The sequence below is a fragment of the Schistocerca gregaria genome, chromosome 2 (genome assembly GCF_023897955.1).
Source record: "Schistocerca gregaria isolate iqSchGreg1 chromosome 2, iqSchGreg1.2, whole genome shotgun sequence".
Classification (NCBI taxonomy): domain Eukaryota; kingdom Metazoa; phylum Arthropoda; class Insecta; order Orthoptera; family Acrididae; genus Schistocerca; species Schistocerca gregaria.
In genome coordinates, this window is record NC_064921.1 from 962,066,165 (window position 1) to 962,085,283 (window position 19,119).

The following is a 19,119-nucleotide window of genomic DNA, read 5'->3' on the forward strand; positions in this document are numbered from 1 at the left end:
AAATTGGCTGTGTCTGTCCATATGCTGACAGTTTGTACCAGATAAAAATTATATCATCAGCACACCAAAAATAATCAAATAATGCTGAAAATTTGTTTTGTTTGTGATCTATGTTGTTTAGAATATGGAATATAAAACCAAGTCATATGTAGTTCAACTGCATTGCCATTTCTATAGATTTTTTGTGAAAGCCAAGATAGCTTGATTTTACGACTTTTATTCCAATTACTAATTTCAATGGAATTGAGCTGTCATCTTCAGACTGGCATTACACTTTGCATATATGTTCACATACATGTGTCGCTGACATCTTGAGAATAAAATGTAAATACATTAAAAAATTGCACATGGTTTGTCATTTATAAAACGGAATGCTCCCACATGGGTTGTCAAATGAATAAAAAGTAAAAGTACAACATCTGTAGCACCAATAGTGGTAGAGCACTTGCCTGCAAAAGGCATAAGTTCCGACTTCGAGCCTCGGTCTGGCACATATTTTTAACCTGCTGGGAAGTTTCCTATCAGAGTTTGAGTTTCATTCTGGAAAAATACCCCAGGCCGTGGCTAAGCCATCTCTCCATAAGATTCCTTCTTCCAGGAGTGTGTTCTACAAGATGGGTTCTGCGAAGTTTGGAAGGTAGGAGTTGAGGTATTAGCAGTATAAGAGGTGTGAGGGTGAGTTGTGAGTCATGCTTGGGTAGCTCAGATGGTAGAGCACTTGCTCACGAAAGGGGAAGGTCTCGAATTCAAGTCTCGGACCAACACACAGTTTTAAACTGCTAGGAAGTTTCAGCACCATAAAGAGTTTAGTACACATAAGGTCGTTGACGTGGCATGTAATTTTAACACTGTTGCTACTATGGATGGTGTACTTTAACCATTTATTCATTTGACATCCCATCTGCGAGCATTCTCTTTTATAAATGACAAACCATGTGGAGCTTTTTTAATATATTTACACTTCGTTCTCAAAATGTCAGTGACACATATAAGTGAACTCATAATTGGAATAAAAGTCTTAAGCTCGAGTGATCTCAGATTTGACAAAAAAAAAAGTAATAGAGAGAGAGATTGCAGCAACAATATGTGTAAATTGAATAGCACATTTGCAGTTTACTCCTCGTACCCCTCCTTGTGGTCAGACTGTGCTGTGACAGTGGGGAAATATGACACGAGACTGAGTGCTAGACACTCATGCCAGGTCACAGTTTGCGAGCCAAATTCTTGGCCACCCCTGGCATAAGAGCCCAGGTATCTGGTGGAAACCAACTGGTGTGGAAAACTAATATCTTTGAGGTCTTTGGAGTCAGTGGTATGCTGTCTGCTAGAGGTTAAAGATAGTACTGTAGCATCATAATTACCCCTGCTGCCACCTCGAGATTTTGGTAAAATGACAAATGAAAGACAAAAATCTCTCAATGGTCAGCTTTGAAGGACTCATGATTTAGAGAACAGTTAAATATTTACCTGTAGTTGAAATGCAACACTTAAAACAATCGCATAAAATCAAAACTTATGTCCCCAGTGAACATTCTAATATATAAAATAAATGAATAATAAAATAGTATAGAAGATGTCAGCAATTAATGCATAAACAAAAAGCTAAAATTTTCATTAAATTCAGGGGGATTCAAAATGGAAGGACGTATTTCAGTGATTTATTACAGACAAACTACAAAAGAAAGAAACACATTGCACATGTCATTTGATACAGGAAGGTTCAAAGTTTAGACACAGCTGAGCTGTTGTTTGTAGCAGCATGGTGACTACACCACAAGAGAAATTGCTTTGTGTGTTGGAATTTGCATGAAGCAAATCTATTGTTCAAGCGCAAAATGCATTCTGCTATCGATTCAGCAAGAAGCCGCCTCTGCACAAGTAGATTTATGACTGGCATAAAAAATTATTGGAAGTTGATTGCATATGCAAAGGGAAGAACACTGGTTGGCCTTGCATGTCTGGTGAAAATGTCGAGTGTGATCGAGATGTGTACACACGGAGCTCTCATAAGTCCACGAGACAGACAGATCAGGAACGTCAACTTCCTCAAACAATAGTGTGGGGTGTTTTGATACAATGCACGCATATGAAGTCTTACAAGTTGCTATTCATCCAGCAGTTGTGTCCTGGAGACAGTAACAGAAGGTACGAATTTTGCATTTCATTTCTTAGGATATGGCAGAGGGCTTTTTTTCTGAATGAATCATCTTTTCAGATGAATTGATGTTTCATATATTGGGTAAAGTAAACAACAATAATTTAAAAATTTGGAGGTTACCAAATCGTGATGACATTGTCAAACATGAAAGAGTCTCACTGAAACGGAATGTTGTTTATGCTGTTTCTGTTCGCAAAGTTTATAAACCATTCTTTTTTGTGGTGGAAACTGTGATAGAAATGTCATACCTGAATGTGTTGCAAAATTGGTTGTTTCTTCTACTTCAAGTGGATTCCAGTGATTTCATTTTTCTGCGTGATGGTAGCCCATCTCACTTTGTAGGGGTATCTAAAAGACAGACTCTTTTGTCTCATCTATGTCAGCTACTCTTCAAGATCTGAGAAATCAAATTGTTGAAGCTATTGATTCAGTAAACGGGGATGAAATCTGTTTCTCTCTTCTTCAATCTTCATGTGTAGAGAAAATCTTAAGATAAATGCGAAAGATGTGGAAAATATTTAAATTTACTTCCTCTAACATACCTAATAATTGCTCTATTTTAAATTGCTCTCATAATTCTGAGAATTTATCAAAAGGAAAAATTTTATGACGTGTCAATTTCATAAATAAATAATTGTTTATCCTTGTAAACCTCATCAGTGTAGCACATTTTTGTGTACTCTGCTTTCAGTTTCTCTAGTCATAACAGAAACTTTCAACTTTAAGTGATTCTTGAGTTCATATCATCTTTCTTGTCCAGCAGAAAACTCATTATGTCCAACTCAGTATCCTATATGTATTTTCATGTGGCACAATGGTGTGGTGCAAGTCTTTCCATTGGGTGCCACCTTTGCAACTTGTGTGCCTCTAGCCTTCTTCACTTCCTCAACCGGGAAAGGGAACCTACAGTTGAACATGAAATCTGGGATCTGGTAACTCTTCACATCATAGAGAGGTGAAAGCTAGGTTAAAACTAAAACTAATAAAAAAAAAATCTGTGATCCGATTGAGATTGGATCCCAAAACCTCTCTATTTCCAGCTATGTGCTTTACCGCTAAACCACCAGGCGTGACATGTATGTAGATAGTTCATCTATAGGTTTCAATGAGGAATTTTTTTAGTGTCAAAATATGAAACATGTATGGCCTTATCTTTTGATAGCATTGACTTAGAAGTTTAAATTTTTTGCTTAACCAAGGGGCATAGACCTTTAGTATGTAACATTAATTTGAATGTGATACCCCCATGAACCATGGACCTTGCCGTTGGTGGGGAGGCTTGCGTGCCTCAGCGATACAGATGGCTGTACCGTAGGTGCAACCACAACAGAGGGATATCTGTTGAGAGGCCAGACAAACGTGTGGTTCCTGAAGAGGGGCAGCAGCCTTTTCAGTAGTTGCAGGGGTAACAGTCTGGATGATGACTGATCTGGTCTTGTAACATTAACCAAAACGGTCTTGCTGTGCTGGTACTGCGAACGGCTGAAAGCAAGGGGAAACTACAGCCGTAATTTTTCCCGAGGGGATGCAGCTTTACTGTATGGTTAAATGATGATGGCGTCCTCTTGGGTAAAATATTCCGGAGGTAAAATAGTCCCCCATTCGCGTCTCTGGGCGGGGACTACTCAAGAGGACATCGTTATCAGGAGAAAGAAAACTGGCGTTCTACAGATTGGAGTGTGGAATGTCAGATCCCTTAATTGGGCAGGTAGGTTAGAAGATTTAAAAAGGGAAATGGATAGGTTAAAGTTAGATATAGTGGGAATTAGTGAAGTTTGCTGGCAGGAGAAACAAGATTTTTGGTCAAGTGAATACAGGGTTATAAATACAAAATCAAATAGGGGTAATGCAGGAGTAGGTTTAATAATGAATCAAAAAATAGGAGTGCGAGTAAGGTACTACAAACACATAGTGAACGTATTATTGTGGCCAAGATAGACACGAAGCCCACGCCTACTACAGTAGTACAAGTTTATATGCCAACTAGCTCTCCAGATGATGAAGAAATTGAGGAAATGTATGATGAGATAAAAGAAATTATTCAAGTAGTGAAGGGAGACGAAAATTTAATAGTCATGGGTGACTGGAATTTGAGAGTAGGAAAAGGGAAAGAAGGAAACATAGTAGGTGAATATGGATTGGGGGTAAGAAATGAAAGAGGAAGCCGTCTGGTAGAATTTTGCACAGAGCATAACTTAATCATAGCTAACACTTGGTTCAAGAATCATAAAAGAAGGTTGTATACATGGATGAATCCTGGAGACACTAGAAGGTATCAGATAGATTACATAATGGTAAGACAGAGATTTAGGAACCAGGTTTTAAATTGTAAGACATTTCCAGGGGCATATGTAGACTTTGACCACAATGTATTGGTTATGAACTGAAGATTAAAACTGAAGAAACTGCAAAAAAGTGGGAATTTATGGAGATGGGACCTGGATGAACTGACTAAACCAGAGGTTGTACAGTGTTTCAGGGAGAGCATATGGGAACAATTGACAGGAATGGGGGAAAGAAGTACAGTAGAAGAAGAATGGGTAGCTCTGAGGGATGAAGAAGTGAAGGCATCAGGGACCTAGTAGGTAAAAAGATGAGCGCTAGTGGAAATCCTCGGATAACAGAAGAAATACTGAATTTAATTGATGAAAGGAGAAAATATAAAAATGCAGTAAATGAAGCAGGCAAAAAGGAACACAAACGTCTCAAAAACAAGATCGACAATAAGTGCAAAATGGCTAAGCAGCGATGGCTAGCGGACAAATGTAAGGGTGTAGAGGGTTATCTCATTAGGAGTAAGATAGATACTGCCTAGAGGAAAATTAAAGAGACCTTAGGAGAAAAGAGAACCGCTTGTATGAATATCAAAAGCTCAGATGTAAACCCAGTTATAAGCAAAGAAGGGAAAGCAGAAAGGTGGAAGGAGTATATAGAGGGTCTATACAAGAGGGATGTACCTGAGGACAATATTAGGAAATGGAAGAGAATGTAAATGAAGATGAAATGGGAGATACGATACTGTGTGAAGAGTTTGACAGAGCACTGAAAGACTTGAATCGAAACAAGGCCCCGGGAGTAGACAACTGACGGCCTTGGGAGAGTCAGTCCTGACATAACTGGACCATCTGTGAGCAAGATGTAGGAGACCAACGAAATACCCTCAGACTTCAAGAAGAATATTAATCATTCCAATCCCAAAGAAAGCAGGTGTTGGCAGATGTGAAAATTACTGAACTATCAGTTTAATAAGTCACAGCTGCAAAATACTTACACGAATTCTTCAGACGAATGGAAAAACTGGTAGAAGCTGACCTCGGGGAAGATCAGTTTGGAATCCGTAGAAATATTGGAACACGTGAGGCAATACTGACCTTACGGCTCACCTTAGAAAAAAGGTTAAGGAAAGGCAAACCTACGTTTCTAGCATCTGTAGACTTAGAGAAAGCTTTTGACTTGTTGGCTGGAATACTCTCTTTCAAATTCTGAAGGTGTCAGGGGTAAAATACAGGGAGCGAAAAGCTATTTACAATTTGTACAGAAACCAGATGGAAGTTATAAGTGTCGAGTGGCATGAAAGGGAAGCAGTGGTTGGGAAGGGAGTGAGACAGGATTGTAGCCTCTCCCCTATGTTATTCAATCTGTATATTGAGCAATCAGTGAAGGAAACAAAAGAAAACTTCGGAGTAGGTATTAAAATCCATGGAGAAGAAATAAAAACTTTGAGGTTCGCCGATGACATCGTAATTCTGTCAGAGACAGCAAAGGACTGGGAAGAGCAGTTGAATGGAATGGACAGTGTCATGAAAGGAGGGTATAAGATGAACATCAACAAAAGCAAAACGAGGATAATGGAAAGTAGTCGAATTAAGTTGGGTGGTACTGCTATTTGGGGAGCAAAATAACTGATGATGGTCGAAATAGAGAAGATATCAAATGAAGACGGGCAATGGCAAGGAAAGCGTTTCTGAAGAAGGGAAATTTGTTAACATCAAGTATAGATTTAAGTGTCAGGAAGTCGTTTCTGTGAAAGTGCTTTTATGGATTGTAGCTATGTATGGAAGTGAAACATGGATGATAAATAGTTTGGACAAGAAGAGAATAGAAGCTTTCGAAATGTGGTGCTACAGAAGAATGCTGAAGATTTGATGGGTGGATCACATAACTAATGAAAAGGTATTGAATAGAATTGGGGAGAAGAGGAGTGTGTGGCACAACTTGACAAGAAGAAGGGACCGGTTGGTAGGACATGTTCTGAGGCTAACTTCAATTGTTCTTAATAAAATATAATTATTCTATTTAAACATGAGGAGAAAATTCTCCACAGTGTGTGGCACTTGGATACAAATATGATCAGAATGCCTAAGAGCTCAGATTCTGGTGGAAACAGCTGACATGCGCAACTAATTCTTTGAGATTTTCAGAGTGCCTGGGACGTGATATGCTAGGAGATATTATTGAAATATTATAATACATGCACTGCAAAACACTGCATTAAGCATGGCAGAGGGTATTTAGTATTGCACAACATGTGAGGTTCTCTCCTTCTTCCAATTGTCTATGGAGCATGGGAATAATCACTGCTAAAATTCCCTTGTGCATTCTGTATTTAGTCTTAATTTTGTACGCTCAATCCCTGAGGGATTGATATGCAGGTGCTGAAGTATATCTCAAGAATGTACACCTAAACACTGTTCTTAAAATTTTGTTAGTAGGCATCCATGAGATAATTTGCATTAGTTTCAAGAATCACCAGTTCAGATTTTTCAACATTTCTTTCATGATCTCCCTTGAGTAGAACAAACTTCTGGCCATTCGTACTGTCTTTCTTTGTATACATGCAGTATCCCCTATTAGTGCAATCTGGCCAAAACAGTTAACCCATTATCTTAAAAGTTGGCTTCATAGGTGCTATGTAGCCATTCTACTTCGTAGGCTGACTTTATTTTCATAGTGTTCTGCCATTGAACCAAAGTCAACATGTATGATAATCCATTTCAAATCCCTACAAATTGTTACACCCAGGTATTTGTATGTCTGTGTGGGTTGACTGATTCTAAGTAAATCACAGACATAGTCATAGGGTAGTACAAATTTCATTTTGTGAAGTGCATAATTTTACATTTCTGTACTTTCAAAACAAATGCCACTCTTAACACCACTTTGAAATCACATGTGTTTTGAGACATTGCTTCATTATAGAAAAGTCTAAGGTTACTATTAATATTATCTGCAAGGTCGTTAATACACAACATGAACAGCAGGGGACCCAACACATTTGCCTTTGCCACACATGAAGTTACTTCAGCATGTGTCTCCCGCCAGCAGGATATAATTCTGCCTCCTCCCCACCAAGAACTCCTAAATCCAGTCACCAGCGTTTTTGGAATTCATGCTGGTTGGGATGAAGGAGGTAATTATTTTCGAGATACCGTATTACATTTGAGTTCAGAATATTTGAAAGAATTCTACAACAGATAGATGTTAGCTAGATTTGACGTTAGCTTTGTGGAACCCTTTTGTTACTCTTCTTGTGTGGAGGTGTGACCCATGTTTTTTTTCAATTGCTGGGTGTAGGTTTCTGTTTCAGTGATCTATGGTATATTATGGTTAAAATCAGGGCTGAGAAAAACCTGGGTATTTAAAAAAAACAGTGAGTTAAATTGGGTTTTAATGGTTTTTTGGGATTTCTTAATATTGAAAATTAAATAGTTAACTTTAAATTCTTATGATTAATTTATTCAAAACACTAACCCATCCTTACAACTACTTTATTGTGAGTATATAGAAGTTATAACAGAGCACTCTGAAGAAGTCTGTGCTAAGATAAGCAAAATCTTGGATAGTGTTATGTTTTATAAAGATGCCACTCATCATCTCCAGCTACTGCCAGTGGTTTTGAGTCCTTGACCTTCTTCAAGCAGCAGGACGAATATTGCACAAGTTGTCGAACTATGGATCAATGTTTTAGAAAGCCCTAATATGGAACCCTGTAAGAACATAATAAGAAATGAAAGGAACAAGCAGTGGAACTCTTTCACTATCCTGCTAGTTTGTTAGATCCAAGATTCAGAAGGAGAAGATTAACTACTGAACAAGAAGAAAGTGCAGAAAACTGGCTCATAGAGGTGCATTTGGAGTGAAGTGCAGGATTGCTAATTCCCTTTATTTTCTTTCCACTATGTTTCCTGATGCAATTGTAACATAGTTTCATCCAAACATGTGGTGGAAGATAATAGAGCTGAAAACAGCCAAAAAGGAGACTTACCAAGAGGATTTATTACTTTCTTGAAAAGTCTCATTTCTTGCCCTGCGGGCACTGCATCCATTGAGAGAATATTCTCCACTTGCAGGCTTGTTTGGTCAAGCTTAAGTAATAATTTAGGAGAGAAAAGAGCTGAGAAATTATTGAAGATATACAAACAATATAAGGAAAAGACAGATTGGTACTTACTGTAAAAATGGCATGATAAATTGCAGACACACACAGTTGAAAGACACACATCAGCTTTCAGCCACAACCTTCGCCAGAAAAGGAAAGAGAAGCACACACCATTCATTCTCACAAGCAAGCACACTCTACAAACGCGACTGCATCTGCAGCAGCTCTGACCAGAGTGACAAGTTGTACGGTGTGTGTGTGTGTGTGTGTGTGTGTGTGTGTGTGTGTGTGTGTGTGTGTTTGAGGTTTATGGGCGCTAAACAGCTTGGTCATCAGCGCCCATAGAAGTTGTACATGTTGCCTGTCACATACGTAGGGAGCCAAAGGACAATAGGACCATCCATTGCCTGAAAAAGGTCAAGGTGATGGATGGTATACAGATGCAATGTGAAACCGTGTGCGCGTGTGTGTGTGTGTGCGCGCGCCAAGTGTTTGAAATTGCGGCACATTCTCCCTGCTCTCCAGATTGCACCATTTTCCAGAAAGAGAAGGAAATACAAGAATATGACTTTGGACAAACTAACTTATTAAGAGACCAAGAAGTAGTATGATGGTCGCACTCAGCATATATAACAGTGTTGTATGCTGTAGCTATTACAATGTTTCCCTCTTTGATGACTGTACTCTCGCCAGTTACACCTTCTACAGTGGTCCCCAGGGCCACTCAACCAAGGCGCCCCCCCCCCCCCCCCCCCCGATGGTTGGCGGCTCTCCCGTTGTTGCTTGCCCCACACCTATCCTGGGATCGTTGGTCTTCCACTCACCAGAGATATTGGCCCCCATCTCGCAGCTGGAGACAAATCTCCTTCCTTCTCTTACCAGGAAGGGTTCCCTTGGGATACTTCCTTCCAAGGCTTCTTTTGGTATACAACCAGGCACAGACAGTGGCTGAAGGAGCCACAGGCAGCTGGTCGCAGGACATCATTAGCTGAAACTGATTCAGGGAAGTTCTTGCAGTCATCCAAATTCTCTAAGCCGAGGAAAGATAAGAAAAAGTCCTCCAAGAAGAAGGAGATTCCGATGATCCCAACATCACTAGATCCCACCTATTCTGGTGACCCCTTAGGCCCCGGGTCATACCATACAACAGAACCAAGAAACCATCTGTGTTGATGCCTCAATCCCTCAATCAGAGGCAGCAGGTGACCCTGCGGCATTACCTACCTCCTTGGTCCCTTCACACCCTCACTGTTCACTGACAACATTATCCTCCATTGGAATCTTAGCTGTTTTCTCCACCACCTGACTGAATTTCAACACCTTTTACGCATTTCTCCTGCCTGCTGCATTGCCCTTCAGGAGACTTGGTTTCCAGCATGCTGACCCCAGACCTCTGGTGGATACCATGGATATTATAAGAATTGTGCTACCTATGTCAGGGTGACGGGCCGTGTTTGCACATATGTTCTGGGCACACTATATAGCAAATTTATGCCTCTTGATACACCTTTGAAGACTGTGGCTGTTCAAGTAAGAACATTTCAGGATATTGCCATTTGCAATGTTTACCAGAACATATTGTTTGCATTGGTTTCTCAGCTTCCTCCACCTTTCCTAATCTTGAGTGATTTTAACACCCATGACACTTAGTGGGTTTGAATCACGACCACTGGCCATGGTAAAGACCTCGAAAACTTATTGGCCCTTGACCTATGCCTCTTGAATAGTATTGCCCCATACATTTTAGTGTGACACACAGAGCTTTCTTGGCCATTAACCAGCCCTTGTCTTCTCCCGTCCATATGCTGGAGAGTCTATGATGACCTGTGTGGCGGTAACCACTTTGCGATCTTTCTGTCCCTCCCTCAACATCACTTCTCTGGAAACTTACCCAGGTGGGCTCTGAACAGTGCTCACTGGAGTGCTTTCACCTCTGCTGTCACCCTTGGCTCCCTGCCACATGGATACATCAATGAGGCAGTCCAGAATATGCCTAGAGCCAATCTTTCAGCAGCTGATTTAATGATCCCCTGTTCCTCAAGTGTGCTCTGATGGAAGACATCTTCTGGTCATCAGAAATCGCAGAGGCCATTAGAGAGTGTAGGCGGACTTTTCAGTACTTTAAGCAGTACCTATCGATGGAGCACCTCGTTGCCTTTAAGTGGCTCTGTGCCCAGGTCCGCCACATAATAAAATGATGAAAGCAAGAGTGCTGGGAATGATACGTTTCAACCACCAGACCATGTACCTCACCTTCGCAGGTTTAGGCAAAGATCATACATTTCTACTACTGATACCATACACCTGCAGATGTACCTTCCTTATGGCTCTGTGTACAATGGCCCTGAAACCATTGCCTAACATTTTGCTCTGCATTATGCTCGAGCCTCAGTGTCTGAGAATTATCAACCTGCCAACAGCAGAGGGAGCAAAAGCAATTATCTTACTACATGCCACCTGGAACCATATAATGCCCCATTCAGTGAGTGGGAATTCATCATTGTTACTACATGCCACCATTCAGTGAGTGGGAATTCATCAGTGTCCTAGTCCACTGCCCTGATACAGCCCCACAGCCAGACTATCTACAACCAAACGATCAAGCACCTAATAGTCAATTGTCAGCATCATATCCTTGCCATCTTTAACCATATCTGGAACGAGATGAGTTCCCATCGCATTGATAAGAAAGCATCATTGTCCTAGTACTGAAACTGGGTAAGCACCCTGTAGAGATGGATGTTATTGCTCAATTGGCCTTACCAATGTTCTCTGTAAGTTGGTTGAACATATGGAGAGGTGGAGGCTGTGTTGGCACCTTGAGTCTTGAGGTCTTCTGGAACCGTCCCAGGGTGGTTTTCGCCAAGATCATTCCACTACTGATAATCTGATTTATCTGGTGTCTGCCATCAGAACAGCTTTTGCCCAACATCAGCACCATATAGCCATCTTCTTTGACGTTCAAAAGGCTGGTGACACTACATGGCGACACCACATCCTCGCTGCTTTACACAAGTGGGGTGTCCAGGGTCCACACGTGGTTTTTATCCAGAACCTCTTATCGCGACATACTTTCTGGGTTCGAGTTGCTGCTTCCCACACTACCCTCGATATTCAAGAGAATGGGGTCCTTCAGGGCTCTGTACTGAGTGTCCCTCTCTTTCTTGTAGATGTCAGTGGTGTGGCGGCAGCTGTGGGGCCCTCAGCATCACCCTCCTTTAATGCTGACGACTTTTACCTCTACTGTCCGTCCTCTAGTGTGGGTGTCACTGAATGTTGACTGCTAGGCGCCATGCGAAAGGCCCAGGCATGGGCCATCACCCTGGCTTTAAATTTTCAGCCACCGAGACTCGCATCTTGCACATCTTTTGATGTCGTACCATGCACCCACAACCAGAACTTTACCTTGACGACCAAATATTCAATGCCATGGAGACTTATCGCTTTTTAGGTCCGGTCTTCAGTGCTCGGTTGATGTGGATTACCCATCTTCAGCTTAAGAGAAAGTGCTGCATGCACCTTAATACACTTCGTTGCCTGAGTAACACCAGCTGGTACGCAGATCACAATACCCGTCTGTAGCTTTAAAAAGCCCTGATACACTACACTCTTGATTAAAAAGTCGGGGAATGGTTCGGCATCACTCTCAGCATTGCAGACACTGGATCTGATGCACCATTCCAGGCTTCGATTTGAGACAGGAGACTTTCGAACTGGCTCTGTGAACAGTGTCCTTGTGGAGGTTGTGGTCCCTCCACTGTGTATCGGGTAGCAACAACAGCTTGTCAAATATGCTACGTTCGCAGCTTCCTGAGCATCCGAACTACTGTCTCCTCTTTCAAAACGTGGAAATACATCTCCTGCACCAGCAGCCCAGATCAGGGATTATGATCGGATATCCAGCCCCTGAATTCCAGTTGTTTCCTCTACCACTTCTCCTCCGGGCCCACTCAAGTGTGCCTCCATGGTGCATCCCTCAGCCACAGCTTCGTCTTGACCTATTACAAAGTCCAAAAGACGGGCCCCTGTGCCACGAATTTTTCTCCATCCTTGGTGCATCTTGGGGTTCAGAAGTAGTCTGTGCTGATGGCTCAATGGGTGCTGGTCACGTAGGCTTTGCTTATACTCATGCGGGCCCTAATGAACTGTGATCCTTGCTGGATGGCTGTAGTGTTTTCAGTGCAGAGTTGATAGCCATCTCTCGTGTTCTTGAGCTAGGCATTACTGCACCGGTGAGTCCTTTCTCATCTACAGTGACTCCTTGAACAGTTCACAAAATCTGGACCAGTGGCACCCTCGCCTTCCCTTGATCTGGTTATCCAGGATTTTCTATCTGCCCTTAAACATTATGGATGCTCAGTGACCTTTGTCTGGACCCCAGGGCGTGTTGGAATCCCGGGGAAATGAACTCACTGATAGATTAGACAAACTGGCTACCAGGAAGCTGACTCTTGGGATTGGTATTCTGAAAACAGACTACGGATTGGTATTGTGCCCTCAAGTTTTAGGAATCTGGAGTATGGAATGGCTCACTCTGAATTCACGAAACTACAGGTGATAAAGGAGACCACAAATCTATGGAGACCCTCCATGCAGGCCTCTCGGTCGCTGTCCTTTGCTGGCTCTTCATCGGCCATACTTGGCTGACTCATGGTTATCTTCGTCGACTCGAAGACCCGTCCCACTGTCTTTGTGATTCTCATTTGACGGTGGGGCTGCCCCGACTTAGCTGCCCTGTGGTGGACTTGCTACCCCTGGAGACGATGCCTCAGTGGCTGGCTTAGTTTCATGTTTTACTTATGAAAGGGAAGGGGGCTTTTACCATTCTCTTTAAGGGATGACCACTTAACCTTATTGGTCTGTTGTGGGGTTGGCAGAACGCTCTGTTGCCACCTCTGCACAGATTGGGCGGAAGCTGTTTGAGCTTAGTGGTTCACCCCAGCCCTCACCCTGCCTGTTGTTTTACTTTTCCTACACCGTTGTGCATGGTCTGTTCGACTTCTTTGTCGTATGTCTATCTGTGCTTCTCGTGTCTTGCCGTGTTGCCAAGCTTTCCTTGGCAATTTCTGAGTGGGCTACCTCTGGTAAGCGGTAACAGTTGGGGATGTCCATCACCTGATTGCATTCTGCTTTCGGGGCTTCTGGCTGCTCTCTGGAGAGGGCACCCTGCTTGCATTTCTTCCTGTATCCCACATTTTTTTTCATTTTTGTCACTTATCCACCTTTTGTTGACCTTTGGTAGACCTTGGGGTTTGCTTCCCCTGGATTTTACAAGATAGGCCATCTCTGATGTGCAGTAATGTAGACCTATTTGTTCAAGGGACTGATGACCTATTGGTTTGGTCTCTGTAATCATCCTACCAATCAAGCAATGGTAAAAAGGTTCTTAAAAGTATCATTGATTGGTTTTCTGCAAATAGTCCCATCCTCAATTTTAAAAAGAAACAACATTTTCTATTCTACACATTTGGGGTACTACACCAAATGCAAGTGTGACACCTAGTGAAGATATAATAAATAAGGTGGAAACCTAAGAATTCTTGTGTGTTCGTATTGATGAGAATTTAAATTGGAGAAAGGGCATTTTGGAACTCCTATAACAACTTAATTCAGCCACATTTGCACTTGGGATCATTGCAAATCTTGGGGAGAGAGAAATCAATACATTGACATTTGTGGTTCTTATCTATGATCATCTTGTAGACATCTGTTTATGGAGCTGGGCATTCTGACTACCCCTTGCAGTATATTTGTTTCCTTGTGACAGTTGTTGTAAACAATCCACTTCTGTTCAAAGGGAAGAATGATATACATAATCACAATACCAGAAGGAAAAAAAAGACATTAATTACTCCACATTAAGATTGTCTTTAGCACACAAAGGTGTGCACAATGCTGCAAAAGAGATTTTTGATCACTTACCCAGTGATATAAAACGTCTGAGAGACAGTGAAGTAAAATTTGGGGGGGGGGGGGGGGGGTTGACTGAGAACATTTGTCCTTGACAACTCCTTCTATTCCGTTGTAGAATTTCTGTTATTGTAATGTGTAAAATGTGTGGTGGGTAGGAACATCTAACTCGCATCTTTATATCTTCTCTCTGTATAAATCAATCAAAATTAAATTAATATGTGATGAATCTTAAGGACTTTTCCACATCATGATTTATCATGCAAAATGACCCATAGAACATGAAACTACTAACTAACTTTGTATGTTAATTTAATTTTAATAATTAAAGGTAGTTGGTTTTTTGGCATGTTTTAAAATGGATTAGTCTTTTGTTGGGTTAAATTACAACCACCCTGGCTGAAATGGAAGCAAAATCAGTAGCAAATTCTGTATTAAGTCTCACAGGGATCCCATTAGGCCTTGGAGCCTAGTTTAATTTTAGCGATTTCAACTGTTTCTCAACACTACTGACACTAATATCACTCATATTTGAATGGTGCAAAAAGCAGTCTGGAGCAGTACATCTGCATCTTCCTTAGTAAAGGAGCATTTTAAAACAGAGTAAACTATTTTTGCTTTTGCTTTGCTACCCTCAAGTTAAGTTCCTTTGTCATCCATGAGTGTCCGTACCCTCAATTTAGTTTGTCACCAGTGAGTTTGGACACTGTTTTACAGATGTTATGCAGAAGTCACTGTTTCTTAGAAGTTTTTTCATAATTACTGTGTACCATGAAAGGTTCCTTCCACCATTAACTGTTCTATTAAGTATATACCTATCTTGTTTGTGATCAACTATTCTTTCAAACTTGAGCCACAGTTTTTACATGCTTCTGCACAGAGGCGAACGTCTTTTTCTGCTGTGATGTGGCATGGCTGCCTTTTTATCTAACTTATTTAATGTGTAAATCTTTCTTCTTGTTGTAGCTGCCATTTGTACTTCAGTGATCATTGTTGCTACAATTGCTCCATAGTCATTAATAACAGTTTCATTATTGTCATTGCCAAGAAGTCAGATCTGTTTGCTACTATTAGGTCTAATATATTTCCATTATAAGTGGGCTTCTGTACTATCATTTCCATGTAGCTTCCTGGAAAGCACTTGGTAATGTTTCACAAGATGTCTAGTAAGGCCTACCTTGAAAAACTTAAATATTTAAAATTGATTGTTGGATAACTAAAGGCTCCACCAATGATGACAGCATGATTAGGGAACATTTGCGCTAGCAAACTGAGATTTTCCATAATGTCTGGAGATGAATCTGAGAGTCAGTAGAAAGATCCAGTTACAAGTTTATGCCCACTTGTGATACTGGGTCTTGCCCAAACAGCCTCACAAGCTGCTTCAGTTTCTGTCTCAATGGAATTTAGTTTCTTGTCTACGGACACAAATACACCACCTCCATTTCCCCTTAATCTATCGTTTCTTTATACTCTTAGATTTCCTCCCCAAACATCCTCTAACTGTCAATTTCAAATTTTGTAGCAATGTTCCCTCATTTGATTTAGTGTTAATCAATCTGAATATGCACAGCAGTGCTACAGCATACAGGAAGTTCTTGGCGCAACAGTATACCCATCTGGCCAGCTTCTGTCTGCATGGTGTGTTCCTGTGCTGTCATTGTGCTCATGTGTTTCCTTTCCGTACCTTCTTTTGTCTTTTTTGAGTTCCACTTTTCAGTGTATTTGTACTAGTAAGCATTTTGAAATCTAATGACATGGAATTTTATGATAGAAAAAATTTTACCATTTGGAGCTTTTATTTTTTACTGCGATTCTATTGCAGTGGACTGTGAATGGAGAATTAAGGATTGGTTTCTTCAGTAAAAGAAACATTTCTGCTGGAGAAGAAATAACATTTGACTACCAGTTTCAGCGATATGGGTAGGTAATCTTTTGTTGCGTGTTCGTCTGCAGAAAAATATGTTGCCTATCTGATAGGATTAATGCAATAAGACATTATTTTTAGGAAAGAAGCTCAGAAGTGTTTGTGTGATGCTGCAAATTGCCGTGGCTGGATTGGGGAGGATCCAGAAAAAGAGAAACGTGAAAGGAAACTCAAAAAGGAAAAAGAAATCAAAAAGAAAAAAGAAGAGAAGAGGAAGGATGTTAAAGACTATATGGATGATATGGATGTAAGTACTAAAACATACCTCAAGAAGATAAGATTTGTTGGGACAGGGGAGAATACATAAGAATAAATGAAATTTTAAACATTGTTATAGGTTGAAGTCCAGCAACTGTGTGTTAACTTAATTACAGAATGTACATGTAGCCACCTCGGCTGCATAAAATTGTCAAATTGACCAAGGTTTCGACAGCTGTAAGGTAGTCTTCATCAGGATAAAAATTACATAGGATTACCTAGACAATATAATGACATTGAAAAGTTTCTTATTGATTTGAAATCAGGCCTAGACAGTGTAAAAATGGACAGTTCCTGTCAGACTAGAGTAACACAAGATATTTCTAATATTGTCAGCAAAAACCTAACCAATTCTTGTAATATTGTTAATTCGGATAAAAAACTAATTAAAACCATAAATACCAAGCTTGTAGAAAAAGACGCTTTTTTAATGAAGGCTGATAAGGGCAATACCATTGTCGTTGCTAGCAAACAAGAATATGATGCAAAAACTCTCCAGTTCTTTCAGGAAAACAATATTTCCGAGCTACATGAGGAACCCATGCCAACTTTGCAGAAAGAAGCCAGAAGTGCTATTAACGATGCCAAAGCTCTTCTTAAACCTTTCCACCTAAGTTACGAGCTCAGTTTAAACTCCATAAAAAGACCATCCGATCCACCATATTTCCAATAGCATGAACAGTGCTTATCACGACTTAGCCAAATTCTTGCAAGATATATTGGAAAAATCGTTTGTTTTCCATAGCAATTATTCTGTTTCCAATAGTCAAGATTTAGTTAAGAAAATTAAAGATGTTCACTGTGATAGAGATACAAAATTAATTTCCTTTGACATTAAAAATCTTTACACAAATGTGCTGGTACTTGAAGCCTTAGACATAGTAGAAAATAATTTACGTTCTTTCAGAAAAGATTTATCTAATGAACAAATTGCTGACTTCATGAATTTACTTTGTATTGAAGTAAAATTCAGTTATTTTGAATTTAATGGAAAACTATATCAGCAATTAGATGGCCTTGCAATGGAGAACCCCTTATCAGGAATCCTTGCAAATGTGTTCATTAATTCTTTAGAAGTAAAATTTTTCAGTGTCAACTGTAGGCATTCTTCCATACGCCAGATACGTTGATGACATTTTGATCATATACTAAGGGCCTAATGACGATATTGATAAACTTTTTAATATGTTCAACGAGTTTCATGAAAATATTTCTTTCACCTGTGAACTAGAAAAGGAGTTCTGACGGCAATTGAATTCTCTAGATCTCACTCGTACGATAGTAGGTGACAAAGTTAGCTTCAATATCTTCCGCAAAGAAACCAGTACTGATCAAATTATTCCAGTCATGTTGGTACACCTGCATTTTCATAAGATGGCCTTTTTTCATTCAACTATTCATAGAGCCACCTCCACATCCCTTTCTTCTGAAAATCTCAATTCTGGAATCAGCCTCATTAAAACTGTGGCTGTCAATGATGGTTATGATCCTTATATAGTAGATAGTATTTTTAGTAGGAAAACCAATAAGAGAGTCACTACCCTAGGCCTTTCTAATAATGAACCTAATAAAAAGAAAAAAATTTTTCTCTATACCATTTCTGGGTCAAATTTCTTACCGAATACAGCATTTACTTCAAAATAAATATAACTATAGAGTGGCCTTCATCACTAACAATTCTTTAGAATGTAATATCATACATAACTTGAAACCTACGCTTTCCCCTCTGCATAATTTTGGTGTCTATAAAATTATTCGCAGCAATTGTCCTTCCTGTTACATAGGCCACTTAGGCTGTGCTATTTCGACAAGATTTTAGCAATACCTTCTCAGCAAAAAAGGACTAATGTTCACAATTCAACTTTCGCTGACCGTTTGTTAATCACAGGGCATAATCCTAAAGATGTAAAAGACGTACAGATCTTGCAGTCAGAGAAAAAAGCCTTTAGGCTTAACTTCTTAGAAGAGCTGGAGATTTTTAAACCCCTATCTCTGAAGGACAGTCTGTTTCTGAACGAACAGTTGCATTTACGCAATAAAACCTTTTTTCGAGGTATAGAGCCACTAATTAAAAATGGTTTGAATGACGGTACTCTCCTCAATGTAGACTCTTAAACATCATTCTCCTCTCCAGTTTTACATTTTTATGTATATTTTGAACTATATTTCATCTATAAAATAAGATCGTTACAGTATGTTGTAATTTTCAAGCACTGATTCCTGTTGTTGCATGTAATGTTAAATTGTCTATACAATGTCTCATTTGCTCTTGTCTGTAATTCGATCACTTCTTGCTAGATGGCACAAATCTGTTTTCATGTCCAACTCGTGTCTGCCTTGGCCTGTTGGTTGTCTAGTCTGACGGTAGTGGCTGTTTGATCCAGTTGTTTGGCTCTAAGTGACCTTGTCACTGCCATTGTATTTTGATAGAGCATTTTATTCCAATTGACAAACATGTTATATTCATACAGTTTAATTTTTATTCTT

General features: G+C 40.1%; 1 protein-coding gene across 5 annotated transcripts in view; it reads left to right on the forward strand.

Annotated features, from left to right (window-relative positions):
* LOC126335445 (uncharacterized) overlaps positions 1 to 19,119 on the forward strand; it is a 226,621-nt gene that overhangs the window by 61,509 nt on the left and 145,993 nt on the right. For all 5 annotated transcript variants that reach the window (XM_049998734.1, XM_049998737.1, XM_049998735.1 and 2 more), the window contains exons 6-7: positions 16,273 to 16,370; positions 16,456 to 16,621. In XM_049998734.1, the coding sequence (XP_049854691.1) occupies positions 16,273 to 16,370; positions 16,456 to 16,621 (264 nt within the window). The remainder of the gene's footprint in view (positions 1 to 16,272; positions 16,371 to 16,455; positions 16,622 to 19,119) is intronic.